At 36.1% G+C, this 27,017-nt stretch overlaps 1 protein-coding gene across 5 annotated transcripts in view; it reads right to left on the reverse strand.

Annotated features, from left to right (window-relative positions):
* PTPRK (protein tyrosine phosphatase receptor type K) overlaps window positions 1-27,017 on the reverse strand; it is a 592,149-nt gene that overhangs the window by 114,014 nt on the left and 451,118 nt on the right. For all 5 annotated transcript variants that reach the window (XM_062186745.1, XM_062186743.1, XM_062186744.1 and 2 more), the window contains exons 8-12: window positions 24,117-24,419; window positions 18,788-18,897; window positions 17,567-17,768; window positions 11,531-11,636; window positions 2,705-2,978 (exon numbers count right to left, since the gene is read on the reverse strand). In XM_062186745.1, coding sequence (XP_062042729.1) covers window positions 2,705-2,978; window positions 11,531-11,636; window positions 17,567-17,768; window positions 18,788-18,897; window positions 24,117-24,419 — 995 coding nt within the window. The remainder of the gene's footprint in view (window positions 1-2,704; window positions 2,979-11,530; window positions 11,637-17,566; window positions 17,769-18,787; window positions 18,898-24,116; window positions 24,420-27,017) is intronic.

Raw genomic sequence — 27,017 nt, forward strand, 5'->3', positions numbered from 1 at the left:
ACCTGAGGGTGAGTAAAGAGGCTAAATGACAGTCATTAGAAAGATCATCAAAATCCAGCATTACAGTGTCAGAATACATGATGTGTTCTTTCTTTCCTTTAAGTTAGCTGGTAGGAGTGAAATGTTCTTAGCATTGACTATCTTCCTCTTTTTGCTACACAGAGGGAATAGAGGAAGTAGAAGCAGAGATAGGAAAGGATAAGAAGTATTAGTGCTATTTTTCTTTAATGTTGTAGAATAGTAGTAGGTAACACATGTCCCTGCCAGCTACTGCTGGGCCCATGCCTTACTCCTGCAGGAATTAGTTCATTTACTGTGTATCCATGAACACCCAACAGATTGAAATGAGTCAAAGCCAATGAACAAAAATAGAGGGGATCTGTCATCAGAATTCATTTATAACTCTATCTTGCGTTGTTCTGTTTGTTGATAGACTGGACTTCTTAATTTCCTCTGAAACATTTATTATCTTATATTAAACAAAATAAAATGTTAGTAAGGGAATAGTAAAAAACAAAAAGAAATTCTGCACTTCTATTACTTATCAGCTTCAAGAGATTATTTCACATTCTGTTAAAGGTCCAAAGGGATGTTAATTCCCTAAATGTGATCACTGTTAACTATCACTGTATGCATAAGCAAGTTCTGCTGGTGCTGGTCGTGAAAGGTTTTAAGTCTTTGCTAAGAAAGCTGTGAAACATATTGTTTTTTGAAACATTGAACTTTTATTAAGCCACAGTGTAGTTATATTAACAATCAGAACAGAAAATTCATATTAAGTCTTTTAAAGAGAGCCAAAGAAAATCATTTATATGTAAGACCTTCAGTAACAACCCTTTCATTCAATTGATCAAATAACAAAAAATAATCTGGAAATCCTCACCTTTCTCGAGAAAAAAGCCCAAACACAGAACTATGTTTTTTTTTGTTTTTGTTTTTGTTTTTGTTTTTTTTTTTTTTTTTGACAGGCAGAGTGGACAGTGAGAGAGAGAGAGACAGAGAGAAAGGTCTTCCTTTGCCATTGGTTCACCCTCCAATGGCCACCGTGGCTGGTGCGCTGCGGCCGGCACACCACGCTGATCCGAAGCCAGGAGCCAGGTGCTTCTCCTGGTCTCCCATGGGGTGCAGGGCCCAAGCACTTGGACCATCCTCCACTGCACTCCCTGGCCACAGCAGAGAGCTGGCCTGGAAGAGGGGCAACTGAGACAGAATCCGGCGCCCCAACCGGGACTAGAACCCGGTGTGCCGTTGCCGCAAGGCAGAGGATTAGCTTATTGAGCCGCGGCGCTGGCCCAGAACTATGTTTTCTGCCTCCACGTCACTGTAAACCCAGAGCAGTTTAAGAACTCCAGTGTTCTCTTCCTTGAGCAGCCCAGTAGTACCAGTGGTATGGAAGAATGTGTAGGTAGGAAGTGGGCACTGGACTTTAGTGAGAACTACACACTCCAAGCTATGCAGAAACACTCCCAGCTATTTAGAAAGAAACTAGAAGAGAACAGCATCTTCAAACTTCAGCTCTGCAGTACACCTTAGAAGATGCTGTGCCATTTGTCTTTGCCATAGCCTGTGAGCCAACCGTACAGGTGAGCAGAAAGACAAACTGTCATTCAAAAGCAGCTAACCAATACACAAGTTCTCATGGCCCCTGCAGAAATGCAAATAGATTGTTATGCTTTCCAATTAAATGACACCAGGATATAATATAAGTGACACAATTATATATCACATATCTCACATCAGCTCCCCAGTGCCCACCTTAGGGACTCAATTACACAAACCCAGCAATTGCTTACATGGCTACACGTCCATAAACATGACATTATTCTATTGGATTTTAAATTGTTTAAGTTTGTTTGTTCAACATTTCTTTTTCCTGTCTCCCTCTGCCATTAAGTAAATAAATAAATAAGTTAGCTTTAGAAAACAAAATCTTTCAAAGAGAACAGCGTGAGGCACGGAAGGCCAGGTTGTTTCCCCACATATGGAACTCCTGGTAGTTTTCAACGTCCTGTTGTGTTCCCTCTTCAATATTCATTTGGGATCAGCAGCAGTGTTCAAGAACAACTGTGTCCAAAATGGGAAAAGGAGGGGCAACCAGGGAAATGGAAGGCAGACTTCTGTAATGGCACAGCAACCAGCCATGGCCCAGCAGCCTTCCGCGCGGGTTCTGACAGGTGTACCACAGGTGCCCTATTACTTTGTCATCAGAGGATTGTTCCTTGTTATTTACTCTGTGGCTTGTACCCCCTGAAAAGTTTATAAGGGCTTATTAGCCTGCTGTGGAACACGCATTCTGTTTATCCTGTAGAAAATTTAATCTTCTGGAGCGTGCCACTACTGAGAAGGGAGAAAGCAACAATGCCTGATATTTACTGGGGGTGGAGCTGGGCAGCAGCACGCCCACCTTTTCAACTCATTGTACTCTCAACTGTGTTGTGGACTTTCCTGAAGAAGGCTCGGCTTAGCACAGTTACTAGGAAACAGGAATCCTGTGAAATAAAACTGGCACAGAGCATCAGCCCTACAAAAAGGCTCCCAGCCGCACACTATTGGGAACAGAAACAATACTGCCTCCACACCCATTTTTTTAAGAATGTATTTTTTTCGGATTTTTCTTCACAAATGCTGCTATTATTTGTACAATTTGACTCCTGTTTTTTCCTAAGGGCAACAGAGAACGCAAATCGTGAAGGAAGAAGCTCACCTTCTCCACGCTGCTCATTGCCTGGAAATAGATGTTGTATCCTTTGCGGGGAGCCAGAGGAGGGTTCCAGAAGCCTTGATAGGTCCTGTTGTCCCCCACCGTGAAAGGGGCAGGCTCAGGAAGATTCCCAGGGAGGAGTTCCGCTGCAAAGTAGTAGGGCGCACCCCCGCTCATGGCACTCTGGTAGGTGACCGGAACCTGGTAGCACTCCATGGCCCCAGCTTCTCTCTTGGTTCGGTGTGGGTGCAGCTCCTCCACAACGATTTGATATGCACTTTTGGGCAAAGAGGAAAAAAAAGGCACACACTTAGAGATCAGAGATACGAAGACTTTAATGGAAAAAAAAAAAAGAAACAGGAACAAAGGGTTAAATGGGAACATGCTCCACATAAAAGTGTTTCAACTCAACCCACCACATTCTTGGTTGCAGCTATTTTGCAATATAATAGAATTTCACAAGGATTCTGATTCCTGTAACATCAACCAAGTCCCTAAGGAATTGGAACAAGTAAGAAAAATCCCCACAGAACTCTTCACATTTTCAAGCGTGGAGAAAGAAGCCACTGGAACATGGACCCTGACTTTAACCGGAGCCATGGCATGGATTACGTTCTTTGATATTTTAAAATGTTGAACCTGAACATCTCCCCCTGAAATGATATGAGGGAAGGCCCCGCTCCAAGGCCCAGCAGAACGGCTGCCTCGGGGCAGTGCTGGAAGCCGGGTTTGCGGCTGTCACAGCCTTTGAGACAGAATGCACTGACAGGCGTCTCCACCTCTTGACCTTGCCACAGAGTCCGCACTGGCTCGGAGCTGTGCAGATCTAAAGTACAAGTGACATGCGGCAACACGGGCACAGATGGACAGAAATCTGTCCTCGCCGTGGAAATAGATCGCTCTTTCTTCTGGAGTTGTTAATAATAAAATGTTACAAATTGCAGAAACAGATGGCATCGGCCTATTAAAGCTCTAACCTACACCATCGAGTACCTTCCTCAAAAGTCTGAAAACTTCTCCACAATAGCTATTACTTCTTTATGGAAAAGAGGCAAGAAGAACAAAAGCCACTTTAAAAAAAAAAGATTTCCCTGTCTCTTAATAATTCTTTTTCTTACCAGTTCCTAAAATAACTATATTAATAATACTCTTTGGAGGAAATGACTGAGATAAAAATTTTTTATGTACAGCACACAAGTTGGTATTAATGTAGCTTATATATTATTGTATTTAAAAGGAATATGATTCAAATTTTCTGAAAACTGTGAGAAAAATGCATTGTGGAAACATAGAAACTGAACACAAATAAGCTGTGTATAGGGACTGCATGTTGAATCTTGAGTCTTTAAGCAAATACGATACTTTTATATGAAGAAAACAGTCACTATTCAAAGGATTTCCAGCAGGAATAGAGTATTTTATTTAATAGATTTCCACAAGAAGGGTTGTGGAGAGAGGGAGATGGGGTGGAAGAAACTGAACTTCCATCTAAGAAAATTAAATAGCTTGGTACAAAATTCCAACTAAATATAAATTCCTGCTATATCTACATAAAAAAGACTTTCATGGGCTGAAAGAAAGGAGATTAAAAGAAAGAACAGAATCATTGGTGAAAAGATTACATTATAATTAATTTTTATAAGCTAAAGCTTCTTTTATTTCCCCCTAACACTTCTGGTTCCCATTTTCCATAAACACATTGCTAAGAAACTAGTAAGTTGGTATTTGCCTTATTTCCTCTAGAAAGCAGAAAGAAATACTAGTTTTGGAAATTGCAATTTGAGCAGGAAACTAAGGTAGAAGTCTGTATTATTTCAAATTATGTACAGCGCATCATTCCACTATACCTCTGCCAAGGTGGGTCACTACGCTTCTAAGAAGGCTACTAACAAGATGCATAATCTCTGACACCCACAGAACAGATACTTGTCAATTTTAAAATACAGAAAATATATAAGCAAAGCCCTAGAGAAAGAAGAAAAGAACGATCCTAGTTGCAAATGCCACGCTCAGTAAACATAGCCATTTCATGTTTTATTTTAATATAAAAATTCCTATTTTTATGTTAACCATTTGCCTACCCTGTGGATACACCCACATATGCAATGAGTTCACACATGTTCTACAGTAAACAAAATCTTATATATTTCCCCTAATGAAAAATGATAATTAAGCATCCTAGTTAATCAGTTTAACCAAATACTTATAAGGAAGCTCCTTGTTAATTATCCCATTCCTCTAAATAAATACTGGAAAACCCAGTGAACAGACAGTGTTAACTAATCCTATTAAACTGACATGGATTCTACACAAGTTAAGGGTACTTCAAGCAAGACCGCTTGACCCTGCAGATCTATTAGGAGCAAAGCAAACTGCTAGTGCTGTAGAGGAGTGAAGCAAGAAAAAAAGATGCTCTTTGAGAAAAGCTGAGTATGATTCCATAGAAGATAAAAATCAACACCTTGTATTGAACTTTCAGATTTAGCACCATTCATAATGGAATGAACGATAAATGGTCTCAAGTTTATAATTTGAGGATGTTTTCATCAGGAATATAATTTTTAGAAAAGAATTTCTGTGTATATACAGAAAATTTATCCCCCTTGATTTTAATCATGCAATACATCTTTGCTTTACTAATATTATTAATTTATCCTTTGGATGGGCATGGAAACAATGATGTTTTATATTTTGGCTACAATTATTGAGAAACTGAGGTTAAGGCCAATGGATTCCCCTATGAGCCATGAGCCTCACTTTCTTCTATGTCTATTTTTATTATATTGTTATACACTAGCTGTCTGTTTCCCCCTAAGATACACATATTAAAACTCTAACTCCAGTGTGAAGACATTTGAAGATGTGGCCTTTGGAAAGTAAACAGATAAGAAGAGGGATCCTCACTGAGAAAAAATCCTGTCAGCACTTTGACCTTGGACTTCTTTGTTTCTGTGAAATCTAAATGTTTGTTTAAGGCACCTAGTATTTTGTTTCAGCATCCTGAGAAGACTAAAACACATGCATGCATACGAAGACTTCTGAAAACTGGCTTCCAGTTATGCTTTCTGGATTTTGGTCTGCAGTTAAGACACTGTTTGTGATGACTGCATCCCATATTGCAGTGTGTGGTTTAAGCCCCAGTCCCTCACTCAGCTTCACATTTCTGCAGACACAGGCCACAAAGGGTAGCAGGTGATGGCTCAGGTGGTTAGGTCTTGTCACCTAATCCACAGGGGACCAGGATTGAGTTCCTGGCTCCTGGCTTTGGTCTGGCCCACCCCCAGCCATTGTAGACATTTGGGGGAATGAATCAGTGGATGGGAAACTTCTCTGACATTCCAGTATATAAATAAATGTTAAAATAAAAATATAACATTGTTTCTGCAGTGATTGACATCAGACAGAAAGCACAATGGAGACAGTGAGTAAAATCTCCACACTCCAGGCTCCTCATTCCACCACTACCTTCTGTCTGGAGAAGCCTCATGATGTAATACTCACCCCAGTTTCTGGACAAATTTCAACTCTTACTGATACAGCAGCCATCAGTTTTATCATCATGTGTGGTTTCAAATAACACAACGGGCATTTAAATAAGTATTTGTAGAATACATAAAATAAAACATTGTCATTTCTACTGATGCTTTTGCTTAGTTAGGACACAAAAAGTATTCTTTTTCTTTATCCCCAAAGTACTATTACAAACTAAAAAGTCCTGAACATTATTTGAAAAATGAGGATTTTTTTCAATTAGCTTTGTTTCTGTTACTTTGAATCCATTCATTGACTCATTATCACTCAACAATTTTGCAATGAGTAGCCACTATTGCAGGTTCAGAGTGCAGGGAGATGAAGAGTTCTACCTTTCATGGGCTTTACATTTACTTTTCATTTGTCAAATTTCCAGTGTTCTACTATTGTTAGAATGCTTTCTGTCCTTCTCACGTTTGATCTAGTTTAATATAACAAGAAAAACCAAAATATCTCCTTACTCCTTTTATGGGCCTCCATTTATGGACCTGTGATTGTCTATGGCAAACACTTAAAAGTGACAGGAACAGCCATCCAAAGGTAGATTTTCAGTCAATTAAAATTATCTCTTACATTCCCTTTTGCCCTAACAGCCAAACCAAGCTGAAACTGTACTGTCATTCTTCCATGATATGTAAGCAGGAAAGTACCCTTTGCAGCTTAAAATCTTGACTCACACTTGCCTGCTCTATTGCCATTTTTTATTTTAGGACCTCCTCAGCATGCTACCTTTTCAACTTACTGAAATTGAAACGTTATCTGTCCTCATAATGATACCATTCAAAGTCCCAAACAGTGGCACTGCGCTGTCATTAGGTGGGCTCAGTCTTCAATCAGGTCCTTTCAGGACACACCTCTCCGTGTATCTATTTCTACCTTTCTCATGTGCTTTGAGAAGGCCCATGTATAATCTACACTGCGGTGAGTGAAAGCATGGTGAGCCCTCATGAAGGGTTTGCACTTAGTGAAAAGTGGCTACACAAATAACCAAATGTCAATTTAAGGAGAGATCTCAAACTAGAGTTGGAAATCTGATTATCTACAAAGTTCATGATTAAAAAAAAAATTCTTTCCTACATAGTTCCATGTGAGAGTTTTCTCCAAACACACTTCCACTTTTAGCAGTCTGTCTTTATCCTTGTTACAGTCTTATTTACCAATGCAGATTTTAAAAAGGACAGAAAGTAAGAAATGAAAATTCAAATAAGGAATGATTTGCCTGGTTATATACAACAGGCCTGTGCTTTTCCATCCTTATGCTTGTCTAATTCCCTATTGGCACTTAACCCTAGCTAGATCTAAACCTTATTTGAACTTAGTACTCCAACAACTAAAAAAATTCCAAAGCTACCTTAAGATTTTTTTTTATTATAGAGATATTTTATATATTCCTTTTCCCTTTAAATTAAATTAAAACATTTATGCAATTAAGTTAAAACCAATACACTAATATACTGTCATCATGCATCTTCATTTAGTATTCAAAATATGATTCCTTAGGTATAAAAAATTAAAAAGGACATATTCCACTTACTATAATCTAACTTCACTAAACAATGCTATGTGTTCACTTTGAGTTTTTTTGGAGGTCAAATGATGACTCCCCATCATACAATTTCCCCTCAACTATGACTGTAAGAAAACATTTAAGGGGATTATACCATTAGCTCAAAAAGGGATTATAATATTAAATTATATATATATATATGCATATATATATATATATATATATAGTCTTCCTGATTTGATGCTTACAATGTTGAGGCTGATCCCAAAATTCCTCTCCAAGGATTTTAAAACCTGTTACTAAGTAAATCCTCTGAATCTGATTATAGTTTTAGCTTGCATGAGCTATTGGTGACAGCAAACTAACAAATTACATGATGGCATATAAACTTCCTCATATTTTAATTAAAATGTCTCCTTAACAGCTTTAGGAGGAATTCCCTAGCTAGCTCCATATTTGACTATTCCTCGTTTGCACAGAAGTACAAGATCCCATAGCTAGTTTCTAGTAACACCAGAAGATTCCAGTGGAGTCCATGTTGCATCAGAATCCCTGCTGTGTGCCTCTTTACTATTTAACCACAAAAAACAGTTCTCTCATGACTTTCCTATTTATTATAAGTGGAACTATCAGTTTCTGAATTAACATAGCTTAGTATCCTGGCATTAATTTTAACAAGGTCTATCTCCTGGTAATTTCTCATCATAATGAATTTTATAAACCATTTCTTTCTATTCCCATTGCTTCTCTTCCATCATTCTATAAGTCAAACTCTATCCTATTTACAATGGGGTTACTACAGTACCATATCCCTTGACATATATGTCTCCATTCTAGCTCTCAGTACTTCCTGGTATCTATTATCCATATGGAAATGGTACAACCACTATTATATAAACACATTATACATATACCTTTTCTCCCTATCCCTACTATAAAATCTATTCTGACTAGGATACCCTAACCATCTGACATAAATAATGAAAACACTGAAATGGAAGATCAAATAACTGCAAGTATATCTGAAGGGAAGGATAGGAATCCAATCAAAGATTTAGATCCCAAACCATCCATCAGTGACATAAAAATGATTACATCAAACTAGGTCCTCCTTTAAAAAAAGTTATGGCACTGTATGATATAGCCTCAAGATTAGGCTCCAAATACTAGTAGAGAGATCAGAGTTAGGAAAGTAGTCAGAAGACAGGGGATAACATTGCCCAGCATGGAATTCAAACAAAGGCCTGGTTCACCTGAGGCTAAGCCTCCTGACTAGACCAGTCTGGTCTTGCTGCCTGGTACACACAGGTGAGCTAGGAAAATCATCATAGAATTCTGAGGATAGACTTGGTGAGATTAGAGTATCAGTCAGGAAACAGATATTTTTTTCCTGGTAGTGCCATCAATTTTTAAAAATTTTTTAAATACTATAAATAAGTTATTTCTCATAATAAATCAATAAATAACCAAATAAAATCAATAAATCAATAAACATAAATAAAACAAATCAATAAAAACTTTTAAAATTATAAATAAATCATTTCTCTTATAATATTCCAGGATTTAAATTTGAGATTTTGAGCAATAATTTCCTCTAGTGTGTAATTTAGAATCTTTAGCTACTGGGCTCAATTCTAAGGTCAAATGTATTGCCAAAGAATACAAATAGGTATGTTTTTGTGTCAAAAAAAGAGAATACAGTGCTACGATGGATTGCTTCTGCACAGACTACATGAATTCTTAGTAAGTAGAAATTACACGGTACGTAAAGGTGACAAAAGTAGAAGAAAGGGTTTTTATATTTTATTTTATTTTATTTTATTTTATTTTATTTTATTTTATTTATTTTTGGACAGGCAGAGTGGACAGTGAGAGAGAGAGAGACAGAGAGAAAGGTCTTCCTTTGCCGTTGGTTCACCCCCCAATGGCCACTGCGGCCAGCGCGCTGCGGCCGGCGCACTGTGCTGATCCAAAGCCAGGAGCCAGGTGCTTCTCATGGTCTCCCATGTGGGTGCGGGGCCCAAAGACTTGGGCCATCCTCCACTGCACTCCCGGGCCACAGCAGAGAGCTGGCCTGGAAGAGGGGCAACCGGGACAGAATCTGGCGCCCCGACCGGGACTAGAACCCGGGGTGCCGACGCTGTCGGCGGCGGCCAGGGTTTTTATTTTTTTTTTAAAAAGTGTCATTGATGGCATGTTCACTATGTCAACAAAGTTTCTGAAATCATGTGTGCACCTCTGATGGTCTTAGCACAATTTGGACACAGGCTCTCAGCTCTATGCTTGTTGTGGTCATTTTCATCTCTGGTTGTAATGCCTAGAACAGTGTCTTTCTCTTTATATATAGTCAATATTTGTGGGAAAAGTTGATTAAATGAATAAGAGCTTAATGTAATTTATGCTATAGAGATATACAATAACAATAAAACACATAGTGTTTGCAACTTAGGTAAAGTAAAGCTGAATTCATTCAAATCTCTCTCTTAAAAGATAAACGTAAGGGCCTGGTAGCTCATTTAAACAGGAGGAGCAGAACTGAACACCTACAGAGCAAATTTTATCACAGACAGGCACATGTGAATGACCCTGATTACCTGTCAATAGAAATAGATGTTGAGTGCAGGCGTTTTCTTCTTCTCCTTTGGATTAGCAATCAGACTCACTCACAGATCACTGATTCATGAATAGCACTATATATACTTTGAATTTTCAAGTGGCCAGTGCCTCACAAGTGTTTATATTACAAGTACACTCCGCCATCTCTTCTTCTGTAGTGTAGTGCACCCCTAATTTATATTCAGAGAGGTCTCAACCACTTGCTTTATGACTGATGTTGTTCTATCAATATGTTCTTTTTAAATTAAGAATAACATTTCTTGCTTTCTAGTGATATGGAACTCCCTAAGTAGTTAATTCATTTGCATAAGGTCAAATGTGTTCACTTTACACACAAATATTAATTTTTTTGATAAACACATCAACAATTTGAGATGACTCAATCATTAAACACCTGCACTGATATCTACACTTTAACTTACTTTTCAGCAGAAGCTTGATATCAAAATTTCCACAAAATCTACAAATTTCAAATGAAAAATGTGCTTGAATTTTGAACATTCATCTAATTGTAGATGTGATGAATTAATATGGTTGTAATAATTTGATTCAATCCATACACATATCATGGTTCAGAATTTTCTGAAAGATGAGGAGTATTAGGTAATATAAGAGATTTTATAACTGGAAAGATAAAGGAAATGACAAATTGACTTTTAATATTTATATGGAATTTCTGATAAAGAACAATTCAAGACTTAAAAGGCCACATAGGCTTCATTCATTATAACCATTCTGCTTTTATTTCCTTAAAGCCTCCTATTTTTTAATCACTCATGTGAAATTATTCATAACTGACTTACTGCTTTGGATAGGAGTTATTTCCTCATCAAATTCATGATAAATATCTTCAAATCTTTTATACCCACAGATACCAACAGAGGATGTGAAATAAAAAGGACTAAGGAAAAAAAAAAAGCAAACCTCTAAAATCAAATAGTACATAGGTGAATGGTTCAGTTCATGAATACCTCAAAGTTCTGTGTAACTCATTCAGACTATAGGTCTACTTGTAGGCTTTCTCCAAATGACAAACACACAAAATTAAACCTTTTTGATGGTAATTGTCAGACAAATGTCTCAAAGAAATGAACCCCATGTTTGGCTGCAATCATGAGATAACAGTTCTTCTTCTAGCTGCTTTTTCCTTCACATACTATTTCCCTCATGCTTACCTGATGGGTGCACCTTTGGCTTGTGCTGGTCTCAACAATACAGTTATCGTGGTGGCAGTTTCATTGAGAGAGGCATCGACTCCTTCATAGTCAGGTAAAGTCGGGGCTGAAAAGAGATTATTGAGACCAAGGAGAAAGGTTCAATCAATTCATGGTAATATACCAAGGGTCAGGATGAACAAATGATCTTTACATAAGGAAAAACCAATTAAATACCTAGTTAGGTACAACGTACATTATTTTGTAGCCCATCTGCCATTGAACATTAACCCCAGGAATCTAAAATGTAAGACACTGTCAAGCTAAGATTTGTTGCTGAAATTTAAATAGTACAGCCATTTCTGATATATATCTCAAACAGTTTTTGAAGATGTGCTTGTTTTTAGTTTCCCAAGACCTTTAAATGAGCAATGATGGGATGGGAGGAACGTGGTGCAGAGTAGAAGCTGGGGAGTATCAATAATGGAGTCACCAATTGAAATCTGGAGCTATGGTTGGTACAAAGTGAGTTATGGGACTGCCTGATGATTCCAAGTGTGGTGAATAGAGATGGGAGCCTTAATTTTTATTCACCAAGAACTTTTCTTTCCTAAAAAAAAGAAAATAAAAAAAAGAAAAGCATCCATTTTCTTCTTCTTCTTCTTCTTTTTTTTTTTTTTTTTTTTTTTACAGGCAGAGTTAGAGAGAGAGACAGAGAGAAAGGTCTTCCTTCTGTTGGTTCACCTCCCAAATGGCTGCTACGGCCGGCACTGTGCTGATCCAAAGCCAGGAGCCAGCTGCTTCCTCCTGGTCTCCCATGCGGGTGCAGGGCCCAAGCACTTGGGCCATCCTCCACTGCACTCCCGGGCCACAGCAGAGAGCTGGACTGGAAGGGAAGAGGAGCAACCGGGACAGAATCCGGCACCCCAACCAGAACTAGAACTCGTGGTGCCGGTGCCGCAAGCAGAGGATTAGTCAAGTGAGCCGCAGCGCTGGCCTAACATCCATTTTCAAAATATTGGATAATGTCTGATTTGGGTGGGAAAGGGGAGAGCTTCTTCATCTGAATCTACTTAGAAGGGTAATCTCAAAGGACTTTTGATTACTTACATGTGGAAAGAAGTTTAAAGGAGTACACACTCAGTGAACTATGCGCATTATCAAAAAATAACAAAGTAGATGACGTAATAAATTTTTGAAGGATTTCACTCTTTTGTTCAACTTTTACTAGATATGTTAGTTTGTGCCGAGTTTTTTAAGTGCTATAAATATAAAGACAAAGCACTGTCTCTAATGTTTTTAGAATTAAAAAGCAGGAATTCACCTTTATGGAGAGCATCTTTAAAAAAACACATATGTAGGATCTCTGTCTTTAATGTGCTGTACACTCTTATTTAATGCTATAACTAGTACTCCAGTATTTTTTTTTCTCACTATGTGATGCTATATGGTGGGAAACTGTTGAAATCGTTACCTAATATATACTAAACTGATCTTCTGTATGTAAAGAGAATTGAAAATGAATCATGATGTGATTGGAAGGGGAGAGGGAACGGGAAAGGGGAGGGTTGCGGGTGGGAGGGAAGTTTTGGGAGGGGGAAGCCATTGTAACCCATAAGCAGTACTTTGGAAATTTATATTCATTAAATAAAAGTTTAATTTAAAAAAAAACACATAAAAAAAGAAAAAAAAATGTTAGGTGGCTAAAGGACAGTAAATTTGCCAAAACAATGGTGGTCAGGCTAGTAAAATCAGAAGCACCAGAGGGATTCTTAAAAATCAAGACTGATGTCCTCTCCCCTAGAGTCACATTCAGTAGATCCAGAAAGGGACCTAATGGTATGCATTTCTACCATGTTCCCAGATGCTGCTGCTGCTGTTAGTGTGAAGATCACAATTTTTAAATGTAGGGAGATGGGACAATGACTTGTTTCTAAAACTCCTGCAGATGTTTGAACTGTGATATCTTTTTTTGTTATTATTATTTAATTTTATTTAAGGTATACAAGCTTCATGTATTTCATATAGACAGATTTAGGAACATAGTGATACTTCCCACCTTACCCTTCCTCATGCCCAGCTCCAACCCTTCTTTCTCCTCCCTCTCCTATTACCACTCTTAATTTTTAGAAAGATCTATTTTCAGTTTAATTAACACTCAGAAGGTTAACCCTATATTAAGTAAAGAGTTCAACAAATAGTATGAAGAAGAAACACTGTTCCTCAACAGTGGAGACAGGGCTTGTAAACATTCATTGAATCTCAAAATGTCCATTTCACTGCAATACGTTATAAGTACTCTGGCAGTTACCACAGATCAGGGAAAACATGGTATTTGTCTTTTGGGACTGGCTTATTTCACTAAGTATAATGGTTTCCAGTTGCACTCATTTTGTTTTAAAAGACAGGATTTTATTTATTTATTTATTTATCTATTTATTTATTTATTTTTATAGCTGAGTAGTACTCTATATTGTATATATACTATAATTTAAACTGTGCTATTTAAAGGTTGATGAATTAAGGGCACAGACTTGATCTAATTACGGCATCTGAAAGGTGGGTCTGGTGGGAAGTGTTTTGAACATTGGAGTGTGTCCTCAGAGGGTAGTTCTTAAAGAGTGCTAATTATTTGAATTCAAGTTTGGCCTAGGCTCCCTGCTTCATGGACCACTATGTGAACGGCCCTCCATACCTACCATGACCAGCCTTATCAGATGCCGGGCCATGGAACTGGGCAATCCTGAACTGTAACCTCCAAACCATAAGCTGAAATAAACCTTGTTCACAAGCAGCTTCTCTCAGGTATTTTGGTGAAAGTAACAAAAAGCAGATTAACACAGCTGGAAGAATTCAATGCTTAGGCAGTGTTTGAGCCATTTTTTTTTTTTTAATAAAGTGAAAACATCATCAGCAAGAGAAAAGCAGGGACTAAAATTCCAGAGAGAGGAAACACAGTGTCTGAAGGAAGATAAGACAACATGAAAAAACAGTGTGTTCTAACAACTACCAGCAACTTGCTGTTCTTACACCTTCAGGTTCATGTGGAGAAATGGAGGAAGGAGCCACATGAGGAAGGGCCATGAATGCAAATCACGAGTGGGTGCTTGGACTTGATCCTTCTGGCCATATTATTTTTTGAAAATAAAAAAGTAAATATATGTTATATTAAGATGGATAGGAAATAAATTGCAGAAGAGTAAGTCTGAAGGTAGAGATACCATTTAGATATTTTAATGACCTGTCCAGATACAGAGAAAGGAACTGTAACTTTAAAAGAAGACAAACTGTTATCTAGAGTTATTTAAGAAGCCCACACAACAAATACTCAGCATGATACTTGCCTATGTGTATGTGTATTATGTGTATGTATATAAAAATGCCTCCAATCATTTCACCCTCAGTAACCTGATCTCAGTTTTATTTAAATTGTTTTTAAAATGGTGATAAATATAATTACTGGGATTAAGGGAGAAATAATAATAAATTATCTTAAATTTCAAGTCATGTTAAGAATCACCCTAACTATAAATTTCATCAGCCTTAGCCATGATCACTAGTAGATACCAATGCATTTGAAATCAACTGAGTTTATCAAGTACGATCAAGTACTCATCATACTTAGGTTGATACAAATAAAACTAAAAAATTCAAGGAAAATTAGATCTGTGTTCTGATCTTTAATTATAAATTTTTTTGTTCAACACAAATATGGTATCTCAGACTTAAGAAATTTACTTATATATGTATGTGCATGACTCTCAAGAATGTACATTTGTTCAATTATTCAATTTTATATATTTACATTCACAGCTATACTTGTGAATGATTTCAGCTATGGCACTATTGAGAATTCTAGAGGGTAGGAAACACGTCACAGATCATAAGGCTGCCAATATGTTACGGTATAGTAAAGTGATACAATAAATTTAAATTGATGATTTAGAATTACTCCATGAGGAAATAAAAGGGAAATTATATTTTAAATTTTTGTTAAAATTCATTTATTTATTGAGAAAGAGTTAAAGAGGGAGTTCCCATTCGCTGGCTCACTCTTCAAACTCCTCCATGGCTGGGGCTGGGGCTGCGCCAGGCCCAAGCTGAGAACTTGGAGCCCTAAAAAGGTCACTGACATGGATGGCAGGGACACAACTAATGGAGAAATCTCTGATGACTCCCAGCGTCCATATCAGCAGGAATCTGGAATTGGGAGCAGAGCCAGGGTTTGAACCCAGGGTGCTGCAATGGGCTCCAGAACCACTAGATCAAATCCCTACTCTCAGAATTTTTTAAAAAGATTCATTTATTTATCTGAAAGGCAGAGTGACAGAGAAAGGAAATGATACACAGAGATCTTATATCTGCTGGTTCACTCCTCAAATAGCTTCAACAGCTGGAACCAGTCCAGGCCAAAGCCAGGAGCCTGGAACTCCAGCTGGTTCTCCCACATGGGTGGCAGGGGCCCAAGTACTTGAGCTATTTTCTGTTGCTTTCCTAGGAGCATTGGCAGGGAGGGAGATGGACTGGAAGAGGTGCAGTTGGAACTTGAACCAGAAGTCTGATATGGAATGTGGAGCTTGTTGGCAGTGACTTAGACCTCTGCACCACAATGTCAGCCTTAATACTGGCAGTTTTAATACACTATTGTTTTTAAATATAATAGATGGTATTTTCAAAAACATAATTCAAATATTAAGGTAAATAAAGTATTTTGCAAACTTCATATTGGAATAACTAATTTTATTTGTGACATAAATTTCTTAAGTTTGCATTATAATCAACACACTTCTGTGGGTGGCACTTGGCTTAGTAGTTAAGATGCTTATTAAGATGTCCATGTCTATACTGGATTACTGGTGAGCTTGCTGGCTCTGGCTTTCAATTGTAACTTCCCTTCAAAGTATATGCTAGGAGACAGCAGAAGCCTCAACAGTTGGGTTCCTGCTAACTCCATCCAACTCCCAATTTCACTCCCTTGCCACTGTGGCCATTTGGGGAGTGAACCAATAGATGGGAAGTGCTCTCTCTCTCTCTCTCTCTGCCTCTCAAGTAAAAAAAGAAAAATAAAAAATAAATAATTAGGACATTATATACCTTCCTTTTGATGGATATGTTATAGATTCATAACAGTGGTAGAAAAATTTAATGAGTATTATGATGAATCACTAATTTGTGCTATGTAGAACTATAATGAAAATCAACATAAATGAGCAAAAAAAAATTAAAAGACAAAATTAGTGTTTTTATAAATTTTGTGGCTGATTTTAAAACATTTATTTCTCAAATCTAATTCTTCAGCTACATAGCTAATATATATTTACTTTAGTTATCTTAAATGAAGAAGATAAGATATTATATAAACTGGCAAAGATTTATGGCACATCATAATGCCAATTTCTAGGAAGAATTTAATCAGGTTTCACTTGTGATTTGACTGAAGCTGAAATAACATCTGTAAACAATCTTGTCAAACAAACTATAAAATTCTGAACATAATAGAATGTGAAATTTAATTATATTTGTTTATCAACCTAAAATTATCCTGCATGTTCCAATTCTGAAATTTAGATTCATTTATATGAGATTTCTAAGAGACAGGAAAGCTCATATTTACATATAATCTTATCAGAACATCAAGGAAAATGGGGCAGAGTCCAGGAATGAGGTACTACTATATAAGACTAAGGATCTTCTCCCATTCCTCTGGTAAAATCCATTTAATGTAAAGCTGATACTTAAATAATTACTAACTCATAAAAAATATAATATGGTGTATTATTACCAGTTATAATGAACATGGAAAGATTTTTATTAAAGATATAAATAATTTTCAGAAGACCACTGTAAATTAAAAGTGACTATTTGAGTTGCTTGGGTTTGGACAGATAACCAATAATAATTTGTATTTAATTAATTCTTTAAGGTGCCTTCAATCACACTTAACTGCATTAAAGATCAATAAGCAAGATACACTCAATGTATACATGATTCTCCAGAACGGAGCTATTACAAACCTAGGGCATGATCAATCTTATTTGCACTTTATTCGTTTCATACCTGAGATATTGGTGGTCACATTGATGGCTGTGGCTGGCCCAAAGCCTTTGACAGTGCTGGCTCTTATGAAAAACTGATAAGTGGTTCCAGGGTGGAGATGCATGAAGACATGGTGGGTGCTGTTCCATAAATTTGAAACAGTCTGGGGGGGTCCTGCTACTAGAACTGCAGGATCAAATGATCTGATGCTGCTATAGCTGACCTGTTTGAAGAAATATATTTTCCATTATGCATCACAATAAACTGTTAGTACAATTCTAGCCCTGTCAAATAAGGTGATGTGCAAGGGCATTCTTGTGCAGTTGATCATAATTTTTTTTTTCCCACTGACTTTCCTTCTCTCTTTGATATGGTTATTTCAGTTATTCTGGCTTTGCCTATCTACCAACTATCTATGTGAAACTATCTATGTGTATCTAGAATTATGTATCTATGATACACTAGGATTATGTCTAAATACACAAAATACATTTTATTCAAAGAAACTAATATATGTAACTTTGCATATCTATAAAACCTTATGGTTATATACTTTAATGTACATGAGACAGAAAGTATTCACCAAAAGTTTATATGCTGTCCACATTACATAACAAATTTCATATAAATAGTATTCAAGCACAATGACATAATTACCAAATCAAAGATTCATTTGTGATTCTCATTTCCATGATTCATTCTGTAGCCACCAGAATTTAAACTTTTATGCGCTAATCAACACTGACTATGCAGAAATGGAATTAGGCATTTTTTGCAATTTGAATTATCTTTCATTTCTCTTTTTTCTTTCTTATATCTAAGAAAGAAATTTCTTATATTTAAAAATATGATTCATATTAAAAGCTGACATGAATCTCTAAAATACTCAGACTTATAATCTATCTCCTTACTTTTAAATTACAGCACAATATGAGTTTCTTAATTTTATAAAAAAGGAAAGCAAGGGATTTCATCTTTGATTATTCATTACAACCATCAGTAAAACTGTTTGACAAGGACAATCCTTTTCCATGAAATATCAAAAAATAATGTATCTACTTTACATTCTACATGCTATCAATATTTGATATTCAATTTTAGAATCAAAGAAAAATGAAAGCAAAGAATTCTCACTGATTTTAATCCCATATTCCTCATTAACTTATTTTCCATTATTTCCCTTTAGTTGATTCCTTTCTTTTTTTTTGCCCCTCTTCAATTAACATTCTTTTCTCCCATTACCTCATACTGAGTGATGATTCCATTCGGTTCCAAAGGTTCTTTCCAGTTCAAGAAGATCTTATTTTCAAAGGATGTTCCTTGAAGCGATTTGACAGGTACAGGACCAGGCACTACAAATACATGAAATTTTGTTTATAAGCATCCTTACATTAAAAACAGAAAATATCTAGCTTGTAAGCGAGGTAAACAAAATTAAAAATCAACATGAAGTAACAAAAATGTGTTTGTACAAGGAAATAAATTATCTAAGTTTAATATTTGGGAACTTAAAGTAAGTCTACAAGGTTCTAAAGCAAATAAATGTAAAAATGTAAAATTATTTTAACTCAAAAGAATATTCATCACCTCAGAGAGTTGCATACATTATGTAGTCTAGTTTTCTCTGTTGTTTTATCTATAATAATATGAAGTGTTTATTTGTAATTTGTTTCAAGAACAGAGCTGTATTTTACTAAGAGATTTTTGAAAATTAGGATAATCCTCTAAAGAGTCTGTACAAACAAGTCCTTAAAACAATAATTTACTATAATAATTAACACTCCTTGGACTCACAAAGCCAAATCACATGGCACAGAATTGAACTGTCCATTAATAGTTAATCTATTATTGTTATATATACTAGATTTTGTATAATTTTAAAAACAGCATTATTTTTTAAAAACTTGCTAAAGTTGAAAAGTTTAAGTATCACTGCTTCATTATTTTCAATAAAATTCAATCTTTAAAGCTATAAATCAAAACACTTACAATATCAGAGTTGTTTAGAACTCAACAATCTGCAAACTACTTTGAAGTGACCCCAGATACGATCATATTTGAGGTTATTTCACTCCAGTGCTTACTTGATATCATTTAACTGTGATAATCCATAGCAGCGTTTAATGATGGCTTACCTTCTGTTGCCAAAATATGATATTCCTGCTACCCTATATTTTACTTTTATATATTTTATTTAAATATCTAACTGCTATTTATTTACAAAAATCCAGCTTCAAATTCTGATGTTTTTAAAATATATACTATTTATCATACGTGGCTTAAAAATGTATTTCCTTTTGAAAATTTCAACCTAACATTAGGCAAGTATGGTTTTTAATTAATATTTTCCCTTAATCTCACGTTTCAGTGAACTTCACAGATGACATTATCTAGAAATGTCATTTCAAAGTATAGAGCAATTTTGCGAGGATTGAAATAAATTAAAAATCACTGGATCAAAGGAATGCATTGCATTGTGGCTAGCAGCATTAAGAAATTCTGAATGATATGTCAAGAGTAAGATTTATTTCAATCTACAAGGAGACTATAAATGATATTATGACCTCTGAGACAGGCAACATGATTTGGCACATTAATTATAAATGTATAAAGGAAAGAAACCCACGGTAAACAGAAAAGAGGCCAGCACTAAACTTCAGAAGCCATGTTCATGCATCTGTCAGCTGGAGGCTCAGGGAAAGGTTAACCAAAGGCATCCAGACCCCTCTCCCACCTGCAATCCATCTACAAGCACAGGCAGCCTATCAAATCAAATGGCAGTGGCGGCCTGACTGCACAATCCATGGCAATCCCTGAGGTTGCTATGGGCATTGAGTTGTTTTCCAAGGGAGTACCTGTTACTTCTATTCCACTGAGATGACTTACATTGACTGTCATTAAGGAAAGCATACTATTATATCTGTATGTACTTCCCACAGAAAAGGGGGTACAAGGGGGGTAGGTATGGTAGGGAGAGACTATTCAGTGAGTAAATGTTCAATTCCCAGCATTAGAATTTTAAAAACTGCATATGATCATTCACCACAGTTTGGTCAACAAATACTATAAAATGTCAACTTTTCAAAAATAGGGATGGTATGAAATGTTTGCAAAATTCTGCACTGAAAATTGAGTAGAAGTTGAAAGAACCTGGAATTTTTGTATTTCTAGTCTCTTTGTATACATGTTCATTTTTTTCAAAAGAATTTACTTCAAATAGCTACAGTCACATTTATAAGAAAGAAGGTGTGTAGGGAAAAGCATGTACAAGAGAATGTCATAGTATGATCTTGTACTTGGGCTAGTATAAGGGCTGAGAAAAACTACATATAGGTGAACTACAAAACACACACATGAACAGGCCTGAGCATGATGAGGCACAGACCAACTATATTCCATAATGCTCTGCATTAGAAGGAAGATGGTATCTACATAAATAGACAGCATCTCTATGTACTTATGATTTGTGTAAATACAACATGAAGCTACTGAAGCTTTTTCATGGCAGGCTGCAGGTCACAAGAAATGTCACATCACATTTCCACATCAACAACTTTTAATGGAGACAGAATGCTGACTTTTTCCCCTACTTGTGATTTATACGAGAGCTGTTTCAGCTAATTTTTTGTGAGTACAGAAAGTACTTTACAATCCAAGCCTCAAAATCTAAAAGAGGAAAAATGATATGTGGGTGGGGCAGGATTATATTTTTAATAAGCATCATAGCCTTTAAAATATAATAGGTGTACTTTTAAAAATAGCTTTGTATTCTCCAAAAATGTCCTTAAACCAGGTTTTTCTGCTGAGCTAACTCCATAATATTGATTTTTATGAATGCTGGAATAAAAAATGAAAACAAAACCTCATATAAAAATTCTGCCCATGCATTAAAAAATGTCTGCAATAAATTAAATATAAATTCTACCTTAGGGTTCTGGAGGGAAATCATTCCAGCTTTGCTCTCATGATTTATGGATGTCCCAAGAATTCTTTTCATAAAATTATGTCCTTTTATTAGATGATTGATAATTCATTCTTTTTCTATGTATATAGGGTGGCAATAATTTAGTAAGACTGACTTAATCAGATCATCATATTCCATTGATCTTTTCAACAATAGATTATGATTTAGATATTCTTTCCCCCTTCAGGAGCACTAAGATACACCAAGTACTCTGTGTGGAAACAGAAGCTTATATGGACAGATCTGAAAACAGAGTTACCTGCAAATACTTCACACAAGTTTGCATATCAATCCTTCTATGATATTTATAAAGTAAAAACTAAAGGATACTCACAGTAGAATGGATTAGTTTGTGACTACACTGTTAAATAATTATAATTTAACATCATTAAAAATAGTAAGAAAGTCTCCAAAACAGGCTCAACTGAAACTGAGACTGAATATAATGCTAAAATTAGAACAGATGGTTAATATTAATTTACTTTTATAAGATGATTTGTGGACCAAATAAATTCTAAGTCATGAATTTTGTTTAACTTAGGACATAATTTATAATTCCATAGCCATTCATTCCCTCATCATTAATCTAATCATACAGACACAAAAATGCACTTAAAAATTTAATGCTAGATTATATAAGCCTGACCGCATTCTTTTGTTTGTGAGAAAGAAAGGCAATCTCACAAACTATCAAAAAATAATAGCATCAAATTTGATTTGTATTCTTGGAATGGTGACTGACTAAACAAAGTGCAAACTCAAGGAAATGAGTGTAACGTTACCAGATAAGAAATCATGGCCTTTAAAATCTTAGATGCAGATAATAAAGTATTGTGTATAGTTACTACTGAAAGCATGGGTTGCATAATGTGCAGTACGACAAAGACATTGTAACATTTACCCCACTTTATAAAAATGAGATAGAAATTTTTGAGTTTTTCAATGCATAGTTAGACTCTCATTTCTATCATCTGCCTATGTAACAACTATTGCTAACCTCCTAGCATTAAAAACATTGAGTTTATATATGGGTGCGTTTGTGTGTGTGTGTGTGTACATGGCAGAGTTGTTTAAATATTGTTGCCCTTTCAATTAGATCCAAGTACAATGATGAAAGCTGAGGAAATCACATTTGATTACCTCAAACATGAAAAAAGTAGACTGATTCTAAATGATTCTGAGGCTTATTCTCTGAAGCTTTAGGGACTCTACATTTAATTGTGGGATTATAAAATTTGGCTTCTTCAACACTGGACTGACACGAGGATACCTGAGCTCTCACTTCTCTTTATTACAACAATACAACAGAGTAGGAAGGTATGAAGTGACAAGGAAGATCTCTAGAAAGCATGGCGCATTAACATACTACCCGGCAGTCTTGTAGTTGATAGGACCAAAAGATACATCTGAGACAAAAATTTAGAACTGAGAGAAGGTGAAAACATCTAGTTATAAAACAGTCCTGCAGTCTAACTGTGTAGTTACCCAAGAATTTCAGAAGGCAATGTAACCTTAGAGATCACCTAATATAAATCCCTCATTTAGAGATGAGAAATGGAGAGTTAGAGTGGTGAGGGAATTTGCTAAGGTTATGGTGGTATAAAGGCCAGATGCAGGGGCTGGTGCTGTGGTGTAGAGGGTAAAGCCACGGCCTGCTGTCTGGCATCTCATATGGGTGCCGTTTGAGTCTCAGCTGCTCCACTTCCGATCCAGCTCTCTGCTATGGCCTGGGAAAGCAGTGGAAGATGGCCCAAGTTCTTGGGTCCCTGCACTCATGTGGGAGGCCCAGAAGAAGCTCCTAACTCCTGGATTTGGATTGGCTCAACTCCAGCCATTGAGGCCATTTGGGGAGTGAACCAGTGGATGAAAGGACCCACTTCCCCACTCCACCCCCGCCTCTGCCTCTCTGTAACTCTGTCAAATAAATAAATAAATCTTAAAAAAAATCCGGATGCAAAGCTGATGATTCTCAACTCCCATCTTGGCTTTGCCTCAGTTCACTACACAGCACACTTTCTCCCTCATAGGCCTGTATTCAGGAAAAAAAATAATTCAGTTACTTGGATAATAATTTGATATATCAAAGATGGTAGCTTGTTTAAATCATACAAGAACCAGAATTAAACATATGAGCTGTTAGCATCTTTTACATTTAGACTCACATAAAGTCATTTCAGAGTGAATACAAAGGATAAACAGCATTGTTTTCAAATGTTAGGAAAATAAAAGCAGGTAGTATTGGTACCTATATGATACAAAAATCTAAAATTATTATTCAAGTGTATTTAACTAATTGGTAAATTGAAATAAGTAACATGGTGAAAATATTGAAAATTATTTTTGAATGCTTGACTCTAAAGAATTTAGTTAAACTTTTAGTGTAGTTGCCACTTTTGTGTCATTGTCTAAAAGAGAAGCCACTAGAGGTACATTTCATTTAGGATGTTTATCTTTAAGTTTTGCTAAAGATACACTCTTTGCAAAGTTAACATCATTAAGAAAACTGGCCAAGAATCAGAGTCCAGTTTGATACTTGGTCAGCTATGGAAAATTTTAAGGAATTATATTACTCTTGCTAACAAAAGAAGTAAGGATTTCTGGGCATACCATCTTCATCAGTCTGAATAATTGTCTCCTCACTCTCCTTCCTTCCTTCTGGATTGGTTAGGATCATCTTGAGGCTGACGTTGGTGTAAGGCGGCAGATGGTTTACAACATGCTGAGGGGCTTTGGGGTCCATGTCCAAACAATCAGCCTTGCTCTCGTTGTGGCCACGAAAGTAATGGTAGCAGATCGTGACATTAAAAGTGTGGCAGCGAGTAATGTTGTAACCCAGGGACTCCCAGTCCACAGCAATGCGTCTTGCTTGTATTTCAGCGATTTTTAACGTCTTTGGGGTTCGCATAGGTTCTGAAAAATAAGGCAGGGTTTCAGACAGCTGTTAACCATGATCAATCTTAGAAACACAGAGCATAATATAGAATAAGTAAATCCTGAAATCATGAAGTCATCTTTTTCTTTTCCTTTTATAATTGTTTATAATCTATTTGAAAAATATCAATCAAAGACTATGCTTTACAAATAGAGAAAGAAATGAAATGTAAAATGTCAATGATCCATAGCACTGATGAATCTGGCAGAAAAATTAAAGCCTGGAAATGTGGCCACAATGCCTTCACAGTTGTTACTGCCCAATTCCCCATATCCCTTTTCTTTTGTCATTATTGAGCAGGTGAATTAGCTAATATATCATAATGGATAACAGTCAACATACCCTGATCTATGATTTGTCATGTCACCAAGCTATGCTGTATACTAATTAGTCTAGCTGTAACACTGAACTACCATTTACAAAAAATGGTGCAGATATGAATTAACATTAATTACTTCAGTAATGATGCTGTTCATCAAAGCAAAAAAAAAATCTGAGAAAAATTACAAGAACGCATGTGGATGTTCACAATGTCTTCTTTTCTTCTTGATCTCTGTGTTTTTCTAGAAAACATTCAGGTCTGACAATCCATTCACTGTCATCCAAACCAAACTGGGAAGGCAATTTCCATTCAACTGTAAAATGCTGGCAGAACTAAATGCTCCAAAGACTGGTATCCATCCATCACTACTTCCCAAGTGTATTCTTCCTCACGCAAGACTAACATTAATTGTCTAATTTAATCAACATAATTTCTTCATGAATGTCACAACCATGGCAAAGTCTACACAGTAAAAAACCAACATAGAGCAAAACGTTAATACACTCATTTGACAAAAGGAAAAAGTCAAGAACTTGCTGGTGCCTCCTTTTATGCACTAAAGGTATGCAACACTCCTGCTAAACACAAATCATTGAGGACAAAGAATTAAAATAAATTATACAAAAGTGTCCAACTTAGGTATAATTATAGATTTTTTTATTTTTGAGATTAAAAACTCTTATTTGTAAAAATAATCAGCAAGTTAAACAGATGACAAACCCAAATTAAGATTCCAGTTTCATTCATTTAATGTGCAACTGGAAATAAACTATGGTGGTCATTCAATTTTCAACCTTGAAACTACAAAAAAAAAACTATGTATGTATGTGAGTATCTATATGAAAATAAATCTTTGGTGGAATCTAATGCTTAGTTAATAAATATTATTTGCCAATTTTATGGTTCTTTATATTATTGTACTCTCCTATTTTATCATTTTTGTTTTATGTTTCACCTTATGAACACAGATAGGCTAGAAGACAATTTTTTAATTATTTTTTTAAAATGCTTTATTTGTTGAACTCTATGCTAACATTTTACCACCCAGATATAACAATGAATTGATGATACTTCAATTCAGTCTAGTTATACTGAAAACACAGCGTTGAACACAACCATTTTTGACGCCACTGCCTGCCAGCTGAGCAGGCACTTATTGCTATGATGTCTTAAAAATTCCCAGGTAATGGTGGACAACTGGCCTAGCGCTAAGATACTCAGGTTCAAATGCAAATTCCAAATTCTGATTCCAGTCTCCTCCAAATGCAGAGCCTGATAGCTCATGTAGTTGTGTTGCTATCATCCATGTAAATAACTCAGACTGAGCTCCCTGCTTTTGGCTTTAGCTCTGGAGCCTTGATGGGCTATGGGGATGTGATCTAGCAGACGAGAGCTCATCCGCTCTCTCTTTTCCTGGCTCATTGTCTATCTCTAGAATAAGTAAATTTAAAAAAAAAGATGTTTTCTAAAAAATTCTGAGATAAACTGTAATTTTGCTGCTTGCTGGGTAGCTGCCAGATACTATTTAGGGGCCATGTTCAGATTAGTGTACACTTGGTTATAAAGGTATTCAGAATGACAGAGTAAGATTTCCCATGAGAATATGTGGAGTATATGAATGAACAACTCTCATACAGCAATGAGAGAAAAAAAACAATAAAAATTTACTCCTTTATTTATTATTTTTTTAGGTCTAGCACATGCATGTGCACACACACACACACGAAAGGAACCAGTAAGTTGCTTAAAGAAAAGTAGTAATAATTCAGGAGAGTTATTATACTATTTGGTAGAATCCATTAACATGACATCCTCATTTTACATGATAATTCTGAGCCAGAAAATAGACAATGGTAACTTCAGTTTGAAAATCAGTAAGTCAGGAACAGCCAGAAGGTAGGATGAGAAAAGAAACACCATGAAATCAAACTTCTAAAATCATCCCGCTTCTTTTTGAAATCTGTGTTTAGTGTATATTACTCATCCCCCTAAATCATCAATCAGCAACCGGGGGTTCAGACTAGGTATTATCCGTGAAATAAGGGCTGAGTAAGGGAATTAGGAAACCGTAAGGTCACATGCATTTTAGTATACTATATTTGGAGAAAAGGGCGAGGTGACAGAGATTACTGACGCCATATACAAGAGTGTCAAATTGTTAACAACAGGAGTCACTGTGTACTTACGTCTCATGTGGGATCTGTCCATAATGTGCTGTCCAATGTGAAGTAATGCTATAACTAGTACTGAAACA

The sequence above is a fragment of the Lepus europaeus genome, chromosome 3 (genome assembly GCF_033115175.1).
Source record: "Lepus europaeus isolate LE1 chromosome 3, mLepTim1.pri, whole genome shotgun sequence".
Taxonomy (NCBI): domain Eukaryota; kingdom Metazoa; phylum Chordata; class Mammalia; order Lagomorpha; family Leporidae; genus Lepus; species Lepus europaeus.